A 24,483-nucleotide genomic window follows, 5' to 3' on the forward strand; every position below is an offset into this window, starting at 1 on the left:
ATATATAATTACTTATTTTATTAGGTTTTGCATTTTGGATGTGTTACAATGACATTTGATTTTGGAAAAAGTATTGGTTTCATAAATTCTTAGAATTTGCTCTGTTACAGTCTCACCAGTTCATTTCTGTTGTGTAAATGTGTGTGAGTAGGTGCCTACTTTGCACTTTTTTTTAATTAATTTATTTATTTTTTTACATTTTCTATTAATTTCCTATGGCAATGTTTGACCCTGAACAGTACAGTGCAACAATAATTTAAGACCATTTTGCCTGTTCAAATCCTGTCCACATTTCAAAGCAAGTACCACAAAATTCTCCAAGTTTTGTACTATTGTACCAAGGTATATTTTTATGTTATGCTTGGATCTCAGCTTAATTACATAATTACACACTTCAGCTTTAATATTACATCTTAATAATACATACTAATCAGACCTGTTCAGTCATGCCAATTTGTAGATAAACCCAGAAGGTTAACACATATTTTGTTTTACAACATAAATTACACCTTACACCGTTAAAGTTGCTGTGCATTTTACTAATTTGCTAACAGGTTGGCAAATAAGAACTTAACAAATTGTCAAATTGCAGTAGTTTTAGTCCTTATTTAGCAACTTAAAGTTCATGGTTGAAGTATGAAATGCAGTCTCTTCAGGTATGTTAAATATATGTTAAATGCACGCATTATTTTATACATAAATCCCGAAACATCATTAGGAAATTCCCGAGGGAATAACCCATGGCTTAAAACCCCATTTTTTTTTTTTTTTGTAGGTTTTAGTACTACAAACTGAATTGCTCTATAAAACACATGCAGTTTTGCTCAGAGCCTGGTTTATAATAACTTGGAAGTCCAGCAAAACATCAGTTAGCCAAGGGTCTCAGCGTCTAAAGTCCCCTTTGATTTGGGGAAGTGTGTGCGTGCGTGTGTACCTATGTAATTACACTCTTTGAAACTTCAAAACATCCTGTTATTTGCAGTGTAAAAAGGGAAATATATAAATAAATAACAAGGCTTGCAATTAAATGTTACTTCCTCAAGTTATTTTCGGAGGACATGAGAGGGAAATGCAAATCGTGTTTATGAGTCCCGCAATTGTATTTTTTTTTAAATCCAGTTATCCCCTTGAGGATAAGTACTGAAAGTAAGATGACAGTGTGCTGGCAGCTATTAGAGTTTCATCCCGAGAATTCCTCTCTGCTGTGTGACACCACCTACTGTGACAGAATTAAACCGTAATGAGTTAATATCTTCTTGGCTTTTATTGAGGTTATGAGTCACCTGCATCGTAATGCTCATGTGATGCAACGTCCATGTCTGAACCAGGTGCGACTTGATTAAGGGACGTGAGATAAATCCTCTTGGAACCCCTTTCACATTAAGGGCCGTTCACACTGACAGGCGCTGTACTGGGTTCAGCTACTCAACTGCGATATCACATGAGCGCCGCCTTCTGCCTCCATTGGTAGTTACCACATGTAATTGCTCTTTTGTGTAAAATTTAATACTCATCTCAATTGAACAACTTTTGGTTGCTTTACCATAGCAAACCACTGTTAATTTTTGTTTTTTAGGTGTTTTAGCAGGCGTTCCTGATATTACTGATGTATAAGTATCTGCACGTCCATTGGTTGGTGTATTGCTGCTTATTTGCATAGTTTTATGCAAACTTTCTGGAAATTAATGACTCATGTCACTGTAAAATTGAATGTGTTTTGTTTCTTTAAATGACAAGAATTTGGCCATATGAGACAAATTTTGCAAATCCTAAAAGATTACTCTGATCATAGCCCAAAATCTGTAGTCTTTGACCACTAGTTGGACTTGTTTGTTTTTCTTCTCCTACGACGACCGTCAAATCAATACCATTAGGAACACAGAACCTAATGACACAATTAGAGCGACAACAACCAACACTTTCTCCACACACATCGACTGAATTTTTTCCCCATGTTTCTTTTCAATACATGCCATGATCAAACCCGAACATGTAACCAAATGATGACATAAAACTGATGTAAAACGTCTTGTCATTAATGAGTCTTGACTCATATTATTGACAGCTGAGATTCCAATCATAAAGGACCATTATAAATCATTTAGTGTGCAGCTTTACTTGTTTTTCTACATGTGACCCTGGACCACAAAAACTTTTTTTTTTTTTTTAATTGAGATTTATACATCTGAAAGCTGACAAAATAAGCTTTCCATTGATGTATGGTTTGTTAGAATCGGACAATATTTGGCCGAGATAACTATTTGAAAATCTGAGGGTGCAAAAAAAAAATCTAAATAACGCCTTTAAATTTGTCCAAATTAAGTTCTTAGCAATGCATATTACTAATCAAAGATAGAGTTTTGATATATTTACAGTAGGAAAGTTACTAAATATCTTCATGGAACATGATCTTTATTTAATATCCTAATGATTGTTGGCATAAAAGAAAAATCGATAATTTTGACCCATACAATGTATTGTTGGCTATTGCTACTACTTCTATATATCCCGACAATCCTTGAAACAAGATAAATTCACTTGAGAAGTACAGTAAGATACTGAGACCTGTTTTCAGAGAATGCATCTTTAATATAAGGTTTGTGGTTTTTAAAGTGGCAAAGTAACACACATTAAATAAAATATTCAACCTAAAATGAAAATGGTTTTCATTTACTTATCCTCATGTTTGTATTTTGAGTATCAACCTTTGATTAACACGGTTTATACATTAAATAAATACTACTACTACTACTTGTCGTCATAATAATACTAATAATGTCTATACAATAATAATATATCTTCCACAGAGAGTCTTGGAACAACACAGGTTGAGTAAATGATGACAAAATATCCTTTTAAAAGATGCATTCTCTGAAAATAATAATCTTACGCAGTGTTGCGTGTATTATTTATTTATTTACAAAAATAGATCCAGAGAAGGCAGAAAAATGATTTGACACTATAAACTTGCATCACACCTCGTTAAAGCCTCCTGTCATCAGCGGAAACATCAGCTTAACCTGCATGCACTGATGTGTCCACTCGCTCTGTCCTAGTTACCTTTGTCTTCTGTCTGTTCAACTACCTTCAAAATCCATCCTTTGAAGTACACTGGGCCAACAAATAGAGAAAGACACTGAGGGAACAGGGAGCGGGAGTTGCTTAAAGGCATTAGCGAAGGGGAAGAAAAAGAAAAGGGGGGGAGAAAAAAGTACAAATTGAATTGCCATCTCTTCTCTGCTCAAATGAAGGATGGAGTGGTGGCCGCTAATGTCCTTCGACAGCTAAAGAGGAATTACTGCCAGCTTGAATTTTCTCAATTGTAATGCTGCTGTTGGTTCTGATTTGATGCCAAATACCCTCTTTTCATATTTGCTCGAAGCTACTAATTCAACTGAGCGTCAACAACAGCACTGCCATCATCACTATAATGTCTAGCTGTGCAGCACCATGTGCTCACTTTTGTGTGGCACATGAAAAATGGAATTACTGTGGATTATAAATCATTATAAACACATACAAATAATAATTTCTCTATTAAATCGATTTCCAAAAATATAAACCGCACACCATGTGCATTAGCAAACATTTTTATTGTTTTGATCACTACGCTCAACTAATTTATTTTATTAATTGAGATTTAAGTATAGTATTAGCACATCTGAAGTAAACATATTTTTGCTCTTAACACAAAAAGGCTTCTTAGGTGGCTAAATTGTACTGCGTTACAGACGTCAAATGATGAGATAAATTATTTGAGCTTACAAGCATTAATTAAGCGCTCTTTGACGATCAATATGAAGGTTTTAATGAAGTAGATGCGCCAATAAATGTGTATTAGAAGCTTCAGGGCAGGGTTGACATTATTGTCTATGATGACAGCTAATTTAGATTACATCCTTTAAGGAAATCTTTGCTTCCAAGAAAAATGTCATGGACGTTATCACCCAGTTCTCTTGTTTGAAGTTAAATAAATATGTTAGTTCTTATATTGGAACGAATTTAATTGGATCGGTGGTAGCTGAGTTGGTTTTAATAAAGAAGATTATAAACCCCTTTCACGACCTACCCAAAATAAAAGGAGAAAAAATCTAATATTTGAATATTCTTTCACAGATTTTGAGAGAGGGAGAGAGAAAGAGAGAGAGAGAAAAGAAAGCGAGTGATAAGGAGAAAAAAAAAAAGACTGAAGGGGACAAAAAGAGGACACAATCTGCTGAGGCGCGCACAACGGCCTCAAGAGAGGTATCATAAACGGCAATAACAAATAAAAGCCCCACACACACACACACACACACACACACACAGATGAACGCATGCACGCACACTCTCACGAACGCTTCTCTCCCCACAAAAACTTCAGGATACAATCCTCAATTTGCAATTAAAAATGAAAATTGGTCATATAAGCAAGAACACATTTCATTTGACTTCAATTGATGCACACACGCTCACAGACAGAGCACGCAGTGAGTAATAGTTTAGTTTATTTATCTTAGGTCACACATGCAGTGCATTACAGTCAAGCTGTAGTTGAATTCATATACGAAGCCCGAGAAGAATGGCAGCTTTTTTCTTCCACGACATGATCTTATTTAATCAGGAAGCTGAAAAATAGTGAGAAGGAAAAAGAGAAGAGTGTCAAGGATGAAATGTTCGCTGACTGGAAGTGAAATCATCATCTAATCATTATGAGAAGATTTCTTGAGACTAAAAATGGTCATTCATTGGGAGTCTCTACAATTACCAACAACCATAGTTGCTATACATTTAAATGCATTTTATTTGATTCATTAGCTAGTATTCTGCCTAGGCTGATGTACATGAACACTACATCAAGTAAAAGGAATGTTCCAGTTATACAGAATACATTTCAGTGCTTTTAAAAGAATCTGTTATGTAAACAAAACATTCTTGTTTACTTCCATTCACTGACTCATTTTTCATTCAGTGAAACTTGTGAAGACTTTGATTGCTTTTTTTTCTCCAAACACTGACTATACAGCAACATATCCTTGATTCGACTTGCTTCACAAACTAAGTTAACTTAAAATAATAATAATTGAATTTTGATTTGTTGTAATTTTTGGGGGTATCATGATGCTTAAACACTATCTGTTAAATTTCTTGGTAAATATATATTAGTGCTGTCAAACGATTAATCGCGATTAATCACATCCAAAATAGTTTTTGTTTACATAATAAATATACACAGTACACAAACATATATTATGTATATATAAATACACACACATGCAGTATATATTTTGAAAATATTCACATGTATTTACATGTATATATTTATATTCACATAATTTATATAATAAATAAATATTTAATATATAAACCAAATTTTTTTTGTATTTTATACATACATACACACACACACACACAAGTTTTAAAAATTAAATAAATTGGTTGTGGTTGTGATCGAAATTGGTTATTGATTATAACTGAAATATTAATCATCGAACAAATCGATGAGCAAGTCAATGAACGAATCAGTGAGTGAATCTGAACCAATCTTTTTTTACAGATGGAATCAAATGATTCAAATTGCTTAATCAAAATCATTATCTCTGCTGTTCCATATTACCATAGCAATAATAGTAACACACTTTTACCTTACACAAAATTGTGCTGTTTACAGAAATACACTTAAGTAATGTCTACGGGATCAGCAACAGTTTAAATGTGTGAATGTTCATCTTGTAGTTTGTTAAAAAGTTATTCTAATAAAAGCCAACTTAAAATTTTAAGGCAACCAACTTAAGCAGATTTTTGAGTTCTCAACTTGTCGTTTTAAGTTTATACAACAAAAATTTGAGAATCTCCCACAAAAACAAGTTGAGCAAACTTATTGAGCAATTTTAAGTTGGCTCAACTTTTTTTTTTTTTTTACAGTGTAGTTTATCACTGATGTAATTAATCTTGAAGTATGCTCCATTTAAACAATACTTTGTAAATAGATACAATAACTCAGGGTGCGTATATGAAGCGGGTCATATACCTTTTACTAGCTTAACCTTTAATTGTTTAATTCCGTGCTCAGGTTTTGTCTGGTAAACTTTCAATTAGTTAGGTATTAGTTAGGTATTGTAAACTTTTTTTTTTTTTTTTTTTTGGGGACAACAAAGGTAATAAACAGTTACTGTTAATTTAGCATAATTTCAATTAAAACTAAAATACTGCTGTAAAAGTCAAGTAATACATTAAAATCTAGCTTAAAATTATATTACAAGAACAAATACTTAAGCACAACAAGAGTGAGTTTTAACAGTAATAGATCTTACCTTAAAGGTAAATCTTACCTGTAAGGATAACCATGATATTTTGATCTGAAGATGGACAGAAGAAAGCTAAAGAAGAACACCACTAAACCAAGTCCAACAAGACAGATAACTGTAAAAACAGAAAAAACAAAAGCACAGTGAGTGTCACTCTCTTAATGAGCTGAATAATGCTTACATTGATGAAACTTAATTAGTATGCTGCAATGGTATTCTATAATGGGATTAAGCCGTTGGTGAAAATCGCTTTTCATGAACTTTGATCTAAGAGCTAATCCCAAACAGCCATCTTAAATTAAGCCATTACTAATGAATGAAACAATAATCGCTACTTAAATGCTTATAAAACATGCTGAGTAAGCTGCTTTGTCCCTCAGATGAGATAGTGCCCAAAATTTGATAACCTGCTGAATCACATTATAAGGTGATTTTAAAGATTAGTCAATGAAGCCATACACACTGCATTATTGAGGAGAGAGAGAGAGAGAGAGAAGAAAACAGCTGATTTCATCAAGATAAATAAAATAAATCATCTATAATACTGCATGCTCCCAGAGAATTTGCTGGATTTAGCATGCATATGTAAAATCACTTTCATTTATGCACTGCTATGACAAATGCAATCTTTAATGATTGTGGTGAAAAACTCTGATTGGGCAGTAAGTCATGTTCTTCAACATCTGGTTGTAAAATGATAACCTACAATTAACATTTATCAAGTTCATAAAATTGAATTGACATTGCATATGTTTTATTTTCTAGATCCATTGAAACTCAACAAATCTATTTAAAATTTTCAAACATCAAAGCTAGCATTTGACGAGCTGCTTATATGAAGAAGATATTACAAGATGTTTTTACAAGATTTCAAATAGTGAAGAAAAAAAAAAAAAACTTGCAAATGGAAAACTTATTGATCCTTTACTCCCAAGGCCCTGATATAAATCAAAAGTTCTTGGCAAAGTTCTTTTTCGTTCTTCAGTTATGGGGTAGAAAGACCTTCGGAATATGTAAGCAGCGATATACTGTTAGTAAACATTCAGACGAGATTCTGGTGATTGCAGCACATTAAAGAACCATCTCATCAAAAAATGTTTGTATTAAGTTTTTGAGGTGGCTAAATAGTTCTCAGTGTTATAATATACATAGGTTGGACAAAATAGTGTGAACACCCATTATTACTGGGTTAATATGAAGAAAAAAAAAGTGTTGCGATTTATTTTTGGTAACTTATTTTTGGAACACTAACTATTAACTAAGGGTTTTCCCTCAATAAACTCCCAATTTGCTGCTTATTAATAGTTTGCAAGGTAGTTGTTAAGCTTAGGTATGAGGTAGGATTAACAGATCTAGAATATGGTCATGCAGAATAAGGCATTAATATGTGCTTTATAAGTACTAATAAACAGCCAATATACTAGCAATGAATGCTAACAAGCAACTGGTTAAAAATGAATAATGTTCCCTAAGCTAAAGCGTTACCTTATTTTTTTATTTTTTATTTTTTGTCTATGCCCCAGTCTCATAGACAAGGTTTAAACCTAGTCCGAGACTAAAATGCATGTCTGGGCTATTTCAACCGAAAGAAACTTGCACCGAGAGATCTTAAAATTTGTAAGATTCATTGTTTTGCCTACAAACTATGGGGGAAATGAGTGACTTGTCAGAGTCAGACACCAATGCAAAAAAGATGGTCTCATGATTGTAAAACCTGAACAGTTGTAGCACCAAGATAAACGGGCCAGATAAATCACCCGATTTAAATTTGATCAAACCACCATGGACATTTTTGGAGAGAAGAGTAAGACGCATATTCCCTCCTCCAACATCTCTAATGCAATTGGCAGATGTTCTGCTAGACAACGTTTAACTAGAGACTATTCAGAAGTTGTATATTCTAAGAACCTGTATTAAAAGGCAAATGGTGTTAAAACACCTTAAATTATTTCCCAGGTGTTTACATTATTTTGTAGATATTTTGTTCTGGGTATAGAGAAGAAAGTTCTGGGTTCTTTAAAAGCACAATATGGTTTTCCAAAAGGCAGTGTGTGTGTGCGTGTGCGTGGGAGAAATCAGTGTGTAAGTAGTAAACATATTAAAGAATGAGGCAGTGGCAGCTGCTGTTTAGCTGAATGAGAAGCTAATCAGAGCTTAATCAAAGTGTGTTAACCTCCTCAAAAGAGGGGCACCTCCAATTACACCACACCGCCAGCACTGTTCCTCTCCAGATTAGTCATCCAGAAACACCCTCTTATCCTGGGATCACACCCTCAGAATACACACACACTGAGCTTTTAATTTAAAGTTTCAGTATCTACTGAACTTCCCCGAAGACTTGTTTTCAAGGCTTCATGCAACAACGTTTACTCTGAGACCTTGATGTTCTCGAGCCTATTACCATTTCCCTGACACGTTACACAAGCCTTCCCAGAAGACACGTGGTAGTGGCCGCAAAAGGACTCTGCATTGTACAAAAATGACGAACATGACTAACTAAGATGTGACATTTAAAAGCTGCTAAACATTTCCTTTCAGGGTCGTCTGTGTTGCAGGGTAACTAATGTGATGTTGTGGAATAACGCGCACTGGTGCAATCACATTTGGCTGACTTTCCTACAACTGCATGGAGCAGCTTGCCGTAAATGTTTCGGCAGGGGGAAGTGGGGTTTGAAACTAAAGCATCGCTACTCTGACAGTCTTCATTTAGCATCTTCCTATTTTAAATGCTTCGAGTCAGTGTGTTTCCATGACGACCGCTGGGTTTGATCAACCACTCACTGTGCAAGTATTCTTATTCTGCATAGTAGCAATTAACATTTTAAGTCACCAGAGGTTTATTTTGCAGCCTTGAAAATGTACTTACTGATAAAAGTTTGGTTTTTGGGCCATACAATGAAAGTCAATGGGTTGGTTTAGACTCCAAAATATCTAATGGGTTCCAAGTCACACAGGTTTGGAATGACATAACGGTGAGTAAGGCCCCGTTTACACTAGTGAGGTTTCGTTTTAAAATGGCGTTTTAGAATGAAAACAATCCCCGTTTACACTGGTGTTTCCGCTGCGTTTCAGAAACGATCTCCGTGTACACTACACAACCGAAAACGCATGTTACGTGACCATTCATGCAGGTACAACCGTAGATATGTATAGGTAGATTCCCTATTATTTAGATGGCGGACTCATCTGCATGCTTGGAGTGGTCGAATGGGGAATTTACCCATACATATGGGTACAACAATGAGCATGATGTTATTGTTTACACGGTCATCAAGGATATGCAGAGAGAATGAGGGCAGCCACGCCATCGTTTTCAAAAGTCTCCGTTTTGGTCCGTTTACACTGAAACGCTACCCCGGAGTTTTCAAACTAAAACGGGGTCTGTAGCGTTTTTGAAAGTCTACGTTTTCAACCTCGAAAATGCCGGAGTAGTGTAAACGATAGGCGTAACCGTAGCAAAAGTTATGCGTTTTAAAACAAAAACGCACTAGTGTAAACAGGGCCTAAATGGTGATAGAATTTAAATTTTTGGATGAACTGTGCATCACTAATTAAAACACTAAATAAAAGGCCTCATACTGGAAGTCCAATCTGGGCTGTCTTTATCTATCAGTTCATCAAAAGGTAGATCTCGTCTTTCATAAAGGCCAAGGTCAATGATCTTGGGTTTAAAAAGGTTGGTGACCACTGGTATAAATTAACACTCCATGAAAAATACTATTTGCATGTGTACACTGAGTTTTAGTTGTTGAGGTATATGATCCTTATTTATCATCATAACATGCAGTTTATTACACTGCAGCTTTTTTATTAACACATACCAAACATCTGGACCACCTATCTGCTGCAAATCCAGCAGATAGGCCTCCTGTTGTGAACAGTTTCAAAGCAAATCCTTTTACCTTGTTTTTACCCTTTTAATACACATCTGCCTATTGGACTAATCATTCATTACTTCTGTGTTGCAAAACATTTTGATTGTCACTCTTCGCTAGCTTTTGCACTAGTTTTTACTAGTGAGTGGTTTATTTTCTTCCTAATGGCACAGCATACAATAGTTTGCCTTTGGCTATGCATTAAATATAATTTTTATGATGATAAGCCTAATAAGAGACTCCATCTGCTTTCTGTACAAATGCGTTTAATGCCATATAATGGGCTATTCACTCTAAACTGTGTGTCCCAAATGTATTAATATTCTTTATGAATGTATGTTAAAGAATATTCCAAGTTAAATTCTAGCGACAGCATCTGTAGCATGAAAGAAAATAATGTTGGCTCAATAATATTGGCTCCTTAAGTTGTAAACTGTAAGTTGTTGACAGAAATGCACTTTAAAGTATGTGGCAGACAGTGGTTGCTTCTTAGTCTTTTGTGAATAATTGCCATCTGCAGTTTGAACCAATGGTGTGAGTTTTGAGTGGGGCTATCTGTTTATCTGACCAATGATAGATGGGGGAGCTGCTTGGAAATAATCATTATTTCTGCAATTACACACTTAAATTGTATTTAACCTGGAATATTAGTTTAATTATAGTAGTTCTTTCAGTGATTGAGTATTTTGTGTACTGGACAAAACAAAAACAGACACTCAATTTAGTTGTTGGAAGGCAGTGGATAGGATTTTTCTGCTTATAGGTCGACTTCTCTAACCCTGTTGGAAAAAAAAGTCAATATCTATTATAGTCTCACACAGTGTTGCATTACTCAAGCATTTTACAGTGTATTGTTATGACTGGTGCAAACAAACAGCATTTCTTTTTCTGATAGGTAAGGACCTGCATACAAGCTGTTTGTCCTTTAAATATCTCAAGTCACAAACACATTTACCATCAGCAAATGCTTTTGTAGAGGCATAAATAGTAAGATTTATTAAAACATCTACTGTACATAGTAGGGGAAAAAAATAATAAAAAATACTACTTTGTCTCACATAATAGTTTCTGGATGACACCTGACACAGTGTCTGTTCTGGAAGTGACCAATGATGCTAAGATGGTGAGGCTGTGCATCCCACAAAATGTTTACTAACCAAGAACCAGTTAGGTTTAAGCTAGGGTAGACTTCAGCAATGGTAAATTGGGATATTTTGTATCTTACTGTATTTTCAATGAAAATGCATTGGTATAAATATATTTTCATTTTATTTATAAATAATATAGTCATATAGGCTGTTTTAGAACTGCAAAAATAGTACTTTAAAACTTTTTTCAGACAATCCCCTGTGGCAAACTTCTAGTGAACATACAGGATTTTCATATTTTCACATGCAAATGAGCTATGCAGCAAAATCATTAAAAAAATATATACTACTGCTGAAATGTGAGTACCTTTTTAATTATTTATTTGTTTTTTAATTAATACTTTTATTTAGCAAGTATGAAATATATAGCTCAAAAGTGCCAGTAAAGACACTTAAATAAATAATTTCTTTTTCTATTATAAATTCTTTTTCTTTGTGTCTCTCTCTCTCTCTGTAGTCTATTTAGGCATAGCAGTTAATTAACACCTGTATACAGTATAGACATCATTTAGTATAGACATCGTTATTAATTATGAGGAAAAAAATGATATATAAGAAGAGTTCAGATGGAAAAAGTGCCATCTGAAATTTTCTTCTAAAATGAGCATTTTTATCAGACTGCTATATTTTTTATGGTTAGTTATTTCACTTTAATTGCATAGAAAAGGACCTATACATTGTCATTAGAATACATTTACTGAACCTAAACATAAGAGCCTGATAAAAATGCTTATTTTAAATGAGAATTTCAGACAGCACTTAGAGGCTTTTGCATCTGAACTCTTCACTATATATATATATATATACACACACACACAGAACTAGTTTTGCTGTATTACAGTGTGCTTATATCTAGTGTAGATTGATAAAAAAAAATATATATATATATTAGGGATATTTATTTGTCTAGTGAACCTGAAACCCATAGTTTACTCCAATAGAACATAAGACATGGCATAACAAAGGTAAGGCCAACCCAAACATAAATAAAGTACAAGACAGAAGCGAACAGATTAATTCAGACACCATATCCTTATGAGTAAGTTCATCTCTGTGACATGCGCTCAAAAGCACAAGCATATATACACATGCCTATGCATGACACACACGCACGTTTCTCATCAGTCAGAACTTATTACTTTAATCCCATCACATAAATTAGTCAGTGTGCCCGTCATGTACCTCCAGTGGCTGATTGAGGGTCAGCCAGCAATGCCTACAGAGCAAACATCTGCCTCAGCTGCAGGGTCTTCCTCCTCCTCTCATACCTCAAGGGAAGCGCTTCAAGATGGGCATGCAAACCTGCTCTCTTCCCCCTCTCTCTACGCATAATCTATTCATCCTTCAGTCTCTTTCTTTGTAAAATGACCTCTCGCCACACCGAACGTTTCTGAGACTGACTGATGAGATTATAATAATGTAGATTCATATATGCATAATGGTCAATTAATAGTGACAGGTGTAGGAAAAGCCCAGTGCTGGGGAGACGAGGTGCCACCACCGGTTTAATTATCCGCTGCGCTAATATGACCTCTGACCCCAGAGCCACGGCCCTGGTGTCGCGGATGATGGCCGCAGCAAATTTGGGTGGCATAGGGGAAAATGTGAGACACAACCTCTGGAGAGAGGAAGTCAAGAAGGTGTGTGTCGCTAAAACACCCGCTAATGTGAGCTTTATGAAGGATATGAATCATTTTAAAACATCCACCTGTCTAGATCAAGCCTAATCTTATATAAAACACATCTTACTGTGAAACTCTAGATTTGCATTTCCTGGAGGAAATAACAGAGCTTACTGTAGGATTTAGGCTTTGGTTCTGTATAAATGAAATGCCACATCAGATCTGCTTTAAACATTGCTAATGCATTAAAATCACATAATGTGACACCATCTTTGGAGTATAAAGACAGCTATAGATTAGGACTGTGAATTTTTGGGTTGTCAATCAAATTGATTCATGATTCACTGGGTTTTGATACTTTTTATAAGCTTTTTTTTTTTTTTTTTTTGCATATTCAGAATGATCTGATTCACAACTATTCAATAATGCAATCCAAATATCCACTACAGCTGTTTGAAAAAAAGGTTCAAAGGGAATTACAAACCAAATTTATTAAATATACAGTGCCCTAAAAAAAGTATTGGAACAGTAAATACAAAATTGCTCTGTCGGCTGTGGAGTCAAGACATTTACAAATATGATTAAAAGATGAATATGAGACAGAACTACAGAATGTCACATTTTATTATTGGGTGATTCAACACATAACATGTTTTACCAGCTAAGAAGTTCAGCACTTTTAGAGTTTCATCCCTCTATCTGATGTCTTTCTAAGTGTGTCCTGTTGCATTAATTGTTCAGATATTAAAAGCAGGGAATATGTCGTATCAGTTATATCCATTACTTCTGCATTCTGAATCTTGCATTCAATGATGACACACACAAACCAGGATGAAGATGAGGGAGCTGACTTTGAGAGAAAAGCAAGCAATTTGGATGCTAAAAGAAAAGGAGGAAGTCAGTTAGAGCTATAGCAAAAACAAAGGGCATGGAGAAATCAAGAGTTTAGAAACCACCAGCAACCAACAACTACCTGATCGGCTGAGAAAACAACAGTAGTTGATGACAGACAAATCATAAAAGCTGTGAAAATGAACCCTAAAAGATGTGTCTGTAAAATCACCAACAACTTCCAGAAAGCTGGGGTGATGCTCTAACAATTTACTGTCCTCAGGAGACTTTGACAGAATAACAGAGGCTACACAGCAAGACAAAAATAAACAAAAATAGAAAAGGCAAGATTAGAGTTTGCAAAAAAGCACAAAGGTAAGCCAGAAGAGTTTTGGAACTGTGTTTATGGACCGATGAGACAAAGATGAACCTTTATCTAAGTGATGGGAAAGCAAAAATGTGGAGAAAAAAAATGGAAATGCAAATGATCCCAAGCATACAGCTTCATCTGTAAAGCATGGTGGAGGTGGTGTCACGGCATGGGCATGCATGGCTGCCTCTGGAACAGGCCCTCTCAACTTTACTGATGACTTAATGTATGATGACAGTAGCAGAATGAATTTGGAAGAGTACAAAACCATCTTGCCTACCAATATTCAAGAAAATGCCACCAGATTCATTGGGAAGTGCTTCATATTGCATCAGGACAATGACCTAAAACACCCTGCCAGTTCAGTCAAGGAATTTATAAGGGCAAAGAAATGGAAAGTCTTAGATTGCTCAAGTCAGTCTCCAGATTTAAATCCGATTGAACATGAATTTCAGCAGCTGAAGAGGAGAGTAAAGGCAGAAACTCCCCAAAACAAGCAACACTTGGAATTGGCTGCATTAAAGGCTGGGAAAAGCATTTCAAAGGATGAGACCAAGAGTCTGGTGATGTCTATGGGTCACAGACTCACTGCTGTGATTGTGCGCAAGGGATCTGCAACTAAATAATAGCTTTTAATCTTTTATATCTGCCTTATGTTCAACTGTCCCAATACGTATGCTCACATCAATGAGTGGGATGAACTCTAAAAGTGCTGTTCTTTTTATTTGGTAAAACATGTATGTGTTGAAACAGCTAATAAAATGTGACATTCTGTAGTTTTGTCTCATATTCATCTTTTCATCATATTTGCAAATGTCTTGACTCCACAGCCAACAGAACAATTTTGTCTTCACAGTTCCAATACTTTTGGAGGGCACTGTACATTTAATATGTATATGTTTTATATATTGCACACTATTGTAACAAACTACAGTCAGCTAGATTTTAATTTGATTACGCCAACATAAATAGTAATTTAAAAATTATATTTTAAGATTGACTGCTATTATCAAGATCAACAGATATGAATCGACAAGATTTATAGTTCGAAAAACAAAAAAACAAAATCACAATTCATTATGCAGATAAATGTTACAATGCCATCAACCTTGTTTTCAAACTTACTCTCAAAAAGATTTTCAAACTAATGTTCTTTCAAAAAAGCATACAATACAGTATTTAAAAACTAAATGGCACATGTAATCTAAAAATGAGTTTTGAGAAAAAGATGTTAAAGGAAACTTTGGTTCTGAAACTAAACTAATTTTATTTTACATGTTAAATTCAATGTTACGTACTGTTTCATTGTAATTAGTTGTGAAATTTACTAGCAATCCTACACCATTTTTTTTAGGTGTACAAACTTACTGTAAAGTACTTATATATAGTGGCAATTAAAACCTATGAGAATAATATTGTTTTCATAAAAAGAATAAACACCAAGATATAATTATATTCACAATTTGCATAGGTTCAATTAGGTAATTCTGTTCAACAAACAGATTAATTCTAAATCAGCATTACATCCATTTCCAGCTCAATTAAAACTGGCCTGTGTATTTTGAGTGGTATTTAGCAGGAGTTAATAACACAAGTAGGGTTAAAAACAATGTGTGCACCACATTTAAATGGAGCTACGTATTCATGACTGCTGAAACTCCTGCCTTACACACGATCACCCACACAAACACAAATTGCAATTACCACAATTATACACTTATGCTGACACACACATACAGTAATTACAAGCATTTGTCTCCCAGCGTACTGCATAAAGAGCTCGCGTCTTTTTCTGAGCAGTCTAAAATCAGAAACAAAAAGCACTCCCCTTGTTTGTCATGGAGGTTAGTTTGAAACCAAGCCAAAAATAACTCATCATTTACATAACTCAGCATTTACATATTACCCATAATTCATTCCATTAGCATATCAAAGCTGGGGATGACTCTTTGGAGGTGGGATGGAGGCCATCACATTAAGTGGTCTCCACAGCTAATGCAGTGATAATACATGGAAAGCTATTCATCTATCAGAGTCTGGAAGCGATGCTGGTCTTTATGGGAACCCCTGAGAAGCACTTCAGTAGGGGGAAAAGGAACGAGTTTGATGTGAGAAGCTCAGATGAAAAAAAAAGAAAAAAGACAGTCATGTAACGCAAACTTGTAAGTGGGACAGAGACTCAAGCAGGAGGTGATACCAGGCCACACACACATACTGTATGCAAAACACATACTCATGCTCAGAGTTATCAGCAGCCAAACACACTTGAAAACACAACACAATAAAACACACAATATCAATATGCAAAAAGGGAAAAGTATGCTGCTTTTGATGCTTTTATGCCTCTTAAAGAATACTGAAACCATGACTATGAAAAAATACATCTAATTGAAGCCTTTTCAGCATATTCAAAATGCTCTTTTTGACAGAGTCATAGAAAGAAACTAGATTTTTTACACTGTGCGAGTGGTGCTTGCCCTTGGAAGACTCAAAGCTATGGTTGTGGGTGGAAGGCCTTTTACTGGGTGTTTATTTAACTGTGCGCTTTTATGGACTTTAAGAAAACAAACTCTCTTAAAAACACTGTTCACACACTCACTAGTTTGTTTAAGTTAAGGAAAGGAAAGGATGTGATGTATGGCCAAGTATGGTGACCCATGCTCAGAATTTGTACTCTGCATTTAACCCAACCAAGTGCACACACACAGCAGTGAACACACACACACGGAGCAGTGGCCAGCCATTTATGCTGCTGCGCCCGGGGAGCAGTTGGGGGTTCAGTGTCTTGCTCAAGGGTCTCACTTCAGTCGTGGTATTGCGGGTGGAGAGAGCTCGAGACTCGAACCCGTGACCTTTGGGTTACAAGTCCGACTCTCTGTCCATTAGGCCATGACTGCCCCCTGTTTGATGTCCAACAGTGTACATATAATTTCCTTCTCAGTGTAATTTTTACCACATTCTCAACTGATATTCTGTGCTGGAAATGACAGGAGTGGAAAATATTTGTTTTATTTTTTGGAATAAAACTCCGCTGTCTTGTTAATTTTACACTTGTAGTAACATTTTAGCATAATTTGATAAAAGCCCAAAAAATAAATAAAAAAGTGATACTGCAAAAAAACTAAAATAGATTACCTTGATATCTCTTTGTTTTCTTCACACATTAATAATAATAATAACAACAACAACTTATACATTAAATATTTTAATGGTTTATAATTACTTCACTCTGCTTATATTATCACATGTTTTACAAATGTAATAAAAATATTCTCATTATGTTTTGTCATAAGAAGTCTAACTGAGAAAGTCCAATAGCAAATATAAATGCATGGGAATAAAAACAGTTTTCAAGGTAGTTTAAATGATACACATATTATATAACTACAAAATAAATTAACAAATAAATAAATAAAATAAAATCTAAATCAGAATATATCTATATAACAATAATTTTGAAATAATTATAATATGCTGATCGGTTGCTCAGTTTTTATCAGTTATTACTGGTGCTAAATTATTAATAATGGTTCTTGTTGTCAATGTGCAAAGTGTAATATTTCTCTGTTATATATATATATATATATATATATGGGAAATTACAAGTAGATTACAGCAGTCTCTAAAATACTAGGTTCCTAGATATGGTTATGGTCCTTCCTTCAATTAGATATACATGTATTGTGAGCTTCATTACTAAAGGTTAAGATTTTTGTAAAAACCCTAACATGAGTAATAATATGAGAGAAAGAAATACAAATATAACAAACTCACTCCTTCGTTTGCCCACGTCTCCCTTAGAGGTGGCGGCTTCATTCAGAAGGACCATTCCCATGGTGATGGCCGCATCTGAGATTGAAGTCAAAGAAAGAACTGGCAGCATGGATGTGGCTGGTTTGCAGAATAAACACCTAGGACCTGATACAAAGCTTACAGAGTACCTGTAAAATTACTGCTCGGTCTGGCAAAGCATAGCTTTAGCACAACTGGAAATTTCAATTACTCTGAACACAATGGAAACAAGACACTCTTCGACTCTGAGCACACTTCACTCAGCTGGGAGGTCTCCTCTAGCCTGGGGGAAAGCTAGGTGTCGGCGAGAGGAAGACAGACAAACATGAGGTGATCTGCCAGAAGCCAGAAGCTCCCCTCTCCTCCAGCAGCTGAGCCAGACGGCAGCAGAGGGTCTCTGTCTGTCTGCTCACTCTGTACCCATCAGGCACAGTCAACAAACCCACGTAATTACAAGGGAAGTTCACACACTTGGGAGGACATGCCCAACATGGCCAGGTGAGCAAGTGTGCGTAGAGCATTTGAGAGTTTCTAAGGATAAACATAGAAATGTGTAAGAAGATTTCAGACAGGAGCACCTTGATGGATTTTTGATAACCACAAATGATCTACTATCTCACCTTTTGACATAAAATTATATTTTTAGTTGACAAAATGTATATATTCTAAACAAATGTAAAAGTTGCAGTAAGACTTTGTAATGTTTTTGAAAGAAGTCTCTTATGCTTAACCAAGGCTGCATTCATTTGATAATTAAAAAACAACAACAAAAAAAAACCACAGTAATATTGTGAAACACTATAACATTTTAAATGTTTTCTATTTTAAAAAGTAAATTTATTCTTTAAATAATAATAATAATAATATATTTGGAAACAGTAACATTATATTTTCATGATTTTTTATAAACAGAAAATAACAGCATTTATCTGAAATAGCATTTATGTGTCTTTACTGACTTTCATTTTTTTATTAATTTAATGCATCCTTGTGGAACAATTATTTTCTTTCTAAATAAATAAATAAATCTTACCGAACTCAAACTTTTGAACAGTAGGTGTATGTATTAACAATATAACAATATATTTCTGTTCTTATGTTTTTGTCAGCACTACATGCAAATAAAAATAATTATTAATTATTATTTTCATTTTTATTCAAGAAATAAAACTTTTGTCAACTAAAAGGTTCATCAGTAAATTTGTTGACAAGATTGGCATTTTTTCCCTTAACTTTTATCCATCATATTTAATCAAAGAGAAAACAAACATAAATAAAATTTACCTGCACTGAAAAGGCTGGGGAAATGTTCAACAATTTACAGTGGCACATCCTACATTTTGAAAAGTTACCAGAACTAAAACAGAACTGTATGAAGTTAGTGGGTTTTTACGGTTCACTTCATTAACAGAACAAAGTGACAGGTCCATTGTGCAGAAAGAGGTTTTATGTGAAAGGATATTCAACAGAAGAATAATGTGAGATTCAGCCACAAACTGTGCTTGACTGCTGCCGTGGATATAACTCTGAAAAAGACAGAAAAAAATAAGATGACAAACAAGCAGACAGTAGACCTTTCAAGTTCTGCTTTCACACAGCTGTATCACTGAATCACTACTATATTATGGCTCTATGATAAGCAGTGCTTTATTGTTTAGATCATACTGCAAATGCATGAACACATACCACACACACACCACCACTGACTCAAATAAGTAAATAAAATCATGATTCTTAGAAGGGAAAAGGTCAGATAGAAAAGCCAAAAGACGAGGAAAAAATCCATAAGGTCAAAGCAGATGCATGGGAAGATGAAGGAATAATCTAGGATAAAATCAAAAGAAAACTTGAGAATAAGTGACAAGATCTTCAATGGGTCAATGAAAAGAGCACCGAAGCACTCTAACACATCAAGTCATAATGGCATCACTTGCTCTCTGGAGAAAAAACACTCTAGACATAGCGTAAACAAGACCTTCAGTCATCTGTGATAGATGAATGTGTGGGAACAGTGCGGAGTTGATGCAGCTTCAATGAAAACCTGAAGTTTGCAGGCTTTAAAGCTTTCTAAAACTTCTCAGACTTCACATTTTGATAGATGCAACCTGCCAGTGAATTGCTTTAAAGAAAATCCAAAAACTGGGTGAACTAATTGTTTCATCATCAATAACATCATCCTAGAGTCATTCCAAACTCTATGGAATTTCTTCATTTTCTGTGAAACACAAAAGGAGAAATTTTGCAGAATGTCCATGCTGCTTTTTTCCATCGAAATTAAATAAAGTATTATACAACATAAAAGAAACCCTGTGATGCACTGCGATTATTCTAAAGTCACGCAAATAGATTTGTTTGAAGAACAAACTGAAACTTAAGTCTAAATACATAATTTTGTGTTCGACGGGAAAGAAAAATCACACAGTTTGAAATGGTAAAACATTCTTTTAACTAAAAAAAAAAAAAAAAAAATATTCAGCCAGTCCACCATTTTTACGTATAAAATCTAAAGCTTCAGAAATAAAAACTTTAGAAACACAAAGTATTCACTCTTTCTACTGAGGTTACATATTTTAATAGAGGGTATAGAGCGATGTTATAAAAGCAATAACGTATTAGACTAACTTATAGTCTGAAAAACTAATTTCAAGGTAAGATGAATACATTCTTTAATAACAATGTACACTATCTTTTTTTATTTAGTCATAAAATCTTATCTAGGGACCACCTAGATACTATCACTGAAATATGTCATTGAATTGTATTATTTTGAATGAAGCCTGAATACATTCATGTATGCTTTGATCAAAATATATCTGACAGAAACCTTTGATATGATAGATTTGAGTAGAAATCACTACTGAAGACAAACTATTGAATGCTTTTTATGTTCAGTGTGACACTAAATAAAAAAGTCAATAGTCGACTTGAACGCAGCAATAAAGTATTGAAGAACTAAACACTGCCATCAGCAGCTGTTGTCACTTGCAGCAATTCTTGTAGAGACAGAAAAATAGAAAGATAAGGGGGGATTGTGGAAAGGTGGGAGCCATTAAGAAGAAGATATGAGCAAATAGGCCAGTGCATTTATCACTGTCATGTCACCTGTCGCCTCTGGGTTAACGCATCTGCTAACATTTAAACACAGCCATACTGCTGCATATTTTCATATGAAAGAAACCGCCATTTAGAAGCACTTTCAGCACTAACACAGAGACAACTGGATTCTACTGAAGTATCTGACATTGGGCATTTGCAATTTAAAAACAGTCATTTGCTACTTTCGAAAACACCTGCAAGCATTTTTACTTATCCGTTCATTATTCAATAATTTATAATTATTATTTCATTTATATATTTATGTTATATAATATATTAAATGTTATATTAAATATATTTTATGCATTTAATATATTTCAAATTTAAATTAAACAATCAGTTTATAGCCTTAAAGGAATGGGTCTGAATAGTAATTAATATTTACTGAAAATGCACTCACCCTCCGGCCATCCAAGATCAAGATGAGTTTGTTTCTTCATCAGAACAGATTTGGAGAAATGTACCATTACTTCACTTGCTCACCAGTGGATCCTCTGCTGTGAATGGGTGCCGTCAGAATGAGAGTCTGATAAAACAAAACAATAATCCACTAGTAATCCTCATGACTCCAGTCCATCAGTTAACATCTTTTGGAGTGAAAAGACTCGTGTTTGTAATAAACAAATCCATCATTAAGATGCTTTTAGCTACAAACCTCTATCCATCCTTTATTCATTATATTGCTTTCTCCAGTGAAGAAGTTTTGTCTTGTATGAATCAGGAGAAAAATATGTACAGATCAAGCACAGTTTACAAGCAAAAACAGTGGATACTGTGGATATTAATGTGAGAGGACAAAAGGTGATGGGCCTTTTCACTGGAGGAAACATTATAATGGATTATGGACTCTCATTTTGGCCAGAAGCAAAGTTAGACTGCCTCGATGACAGATTTGCTTCTTACAAATATTAAGCTTTTAACTTCACAAGATGTTATTTGATGGACTGGATTCTTTTGGATGACTTGTGGATTATTGTGATGTTTTTATCAGCTGTTTGGACTCTCATTCTGACGGCACCCATTCACTGCAGAGGATCCATTGATGATAAAGTAAATTTCTCCAAATCTGTTCCAAGGAATAAACAAACTACATCTTGGATGGTCTGAGAGTGAGAACATTTTCTGAATATTTTGGGTGAACTTGAATATTACATTTGTATGTTCATTTAATCCATGCTAACAATAAAACAATGTCTTATTTAAAATCACACATAAATTGATAGAGTGAACAAAAGAGGTTTAAATACAGAAAATCAGAGAAATGAATGAAGAGGTGTAGTAAACGAAGTGAGAGAATCAGTAGTTTTGAGGACAAGTGTTGGTGTCATTGCGTGGGCAGATATCCTCATCACACTGTTCATTTATTCAGAGTTGACTTCTGCTCTGGGCTTTGAGGCAATGCTCTGAAGAGCAGATCCATTGTACCAATAGTGCACTGGGGTTACAGATGTCTACTTTACAGTCAGACTGACGTCACCATCCAATGAACCATCAAACATCATATTTAGTGCTTTGTGTAGGAGCATACATGACTGAATATGATCATTACAGCCGCCTACATGCATTTGTATTCAAAAGACATTATTTTTGACTCATGCTAAAATTCAACTCCTACACTTTAAAAAGCGAACTGTCTGTTCAATGAACGTCCTGGCCTTGGAGGTTATTTTAAACCCTGCCAATGTGAACAATTCTATACAATTATATGATTGCCCTCGTTTTGAATTTAGCATCTGTTCAATTAGTGAAATAAAACAAGCTACAAAATACCAGACTTATCTCTAGAAGACGGAGGCATTTATATAGTTTCTCTTGCAAATAAAATGAACAAGTAAAATGAATTAATATCGAGTTATTTTAAGAGAACTAATGATTTTATTCAATGGTAAAATCAGAGCGAATAACTTAAGCATGAGGTCAGGACACATTGGCCTACAAATACATCAATGTTGGTGGTGTGAAACAAATGAGAAGCAATTAAAGATGTGCTGAGAATATCAAATGTAATAGAATATAAAGGAGGAACCACCCAAAAAACTTTCTTGGCTTCACACACACACACACACACACACACACACACACAACCCAACATACAGTATATAAAGGATTATTTGACAAACTCTATAGTGAGTCATTATGTTTAGCCTTGAAATTCAAAGGCAGAAACTCAGTCAAAATGCCTGGGGACACTTCAATAACGGTCTAATGGTATACTGGATTCTCAATAATGCCACTAATTTCCTCCAGAGAACAACAGACTGTAGTGCCATCAGGAGAATGAATCAGCAGTCGTACTTTTGTGGTTAAAGGCATGAAGAAGTGCCAGCACTTCATTCTGCTTTATCTTCCTCCGCTGAGTTCTTGAGAAGAGTGTTTCCCAGAATACTCATGTGTGACTAGTTTGTTAAAAGGACAACTAGAGTTGATTATAATAATAGTATTAGTGTTTTGAATTACTCTTATTTTTTATTATTATTAATACAGACTGAGCAGTTAACATGAACATCTACTGTATTTGATCCAGAGAAAAAACCAGCAGCTGTGGTTGCCGGAATTCTACCGTAAAAAATACGGAAACAACATTTTAGGTTTTACGGGTTTAACTTCAATTTACAGTTAAATACCATTATTTTATTAACTGATATAATGTTAATATAGCAACCTATTGCAGTACTGAAATCTGTTTTGTACCTTTGAAATACACTGATAACCACCAAATGCAGGTGGTGATGAGAAAGTCACATGATGAACCAAAGCCCATCACAAGCAGCTTTTAAATAATAACATATATAGAAGGTGCACAGTGTCATTCACACAAACACTAAACACCATCATGGTGAGACTCATTAAACTGAAATATGCAATAAACATTCATTTAACAACATTAGATGTAACATACAACCCTAATAAATATAACTGATAAGAAAAAACTAAGAAGAAACAGTTATTTCAAAGAAAAAACATCAAATTCAAACAATTTGAAATGCAACGCAGGGAATTCTGGGAACGTCAGTTTACGTTTTTTCCCTGTAAATTTTACAGGAACTTACTGTTAACCATTTAACAGGTTTTTACTGTAGCATTTTCACAGTTTTTCATTTTTCAAGATCATTTTTTACAGTGCACACGAAGTACGAAATTTTTGCACGTTGAAAAATAAATACCACCTCACGTTGTGTCAATCACGTTTACACACTGCCTCCGAAACTTTCGTCCGTCATATAAAAATAAATTGGACCAGGTTTCATTTTCTGCGCTTTCGCATCCGTAGCAAGCATTTTGATAGGAAAGGATGACGAATGTGAAAAATACAAAAAACGCATACGAAAATCTCGGACTCAGCGTGCAAGGACCAAAGTCTTTGACACTTGGTATAAGGAACTGAAATTTAAAACAAATTAGCTCATTTGAAACTCAAATTAGATATTAACTGCTGCATTTAGATGATTGCATCAGAACTTG

General features: G+C 34.7%; 1 protein-coding gene across 2 annotated transcripts in view; it reads right to left on the reverse strand.

Annotated features, from left to right (window-relative positions):
• Positions 1–4,470: 4,470 nt before the first annotated feature.
• The window catches only part of tusc3 (tumor suppressor candidate 3), an 82,472-nt gene continuing 62,459 nt past the window's right edge, over positions 4,471–24,483 (reverse strand). For both annotated transcript variants that reach the window (XM_058785785.1, XM_058785790.1), the window contains exons 7-10: positions 19,386–19,451; positions 17,908–17,980; positions 6,312–6,402; positions 4,471–4,607 (exon numbers count right to left, since the gene is read on the reverse strand). In XM_058785785.1, the coding sequence (XP_058641768.1) occupies positions 4,592–4,607; positions 6,312–6,402; positions 17,908–17,980; positions 19,386–19,451 (246 nt within the window). In that variant the 3' untranslated portion in view covers positions 4,471–4,591. The remainder of the gene's footprint in view (positions 4,608–6,311; positions 6,403–17,907; positions 17,981–19,385; positions 19,452–24,483) is intronic.

The sequence above is a fragment of the Onychostoma macrolepis genome, chromosome 01 (genome assembly GCF_012432095.1).
Source record: "Onychostoma macrolepis isolate SWU-2019 chromosome 01, ASM1243209v1, whole genome shotgun sequence".
NCBI classification, from domain to species: domain Eukaryota; kingdom Metazoa; phylum Chordata; class Actinopteri; order Cypriniformes; family Cyprinidae; genus Onychostoma; species Onychostoma macrolepis.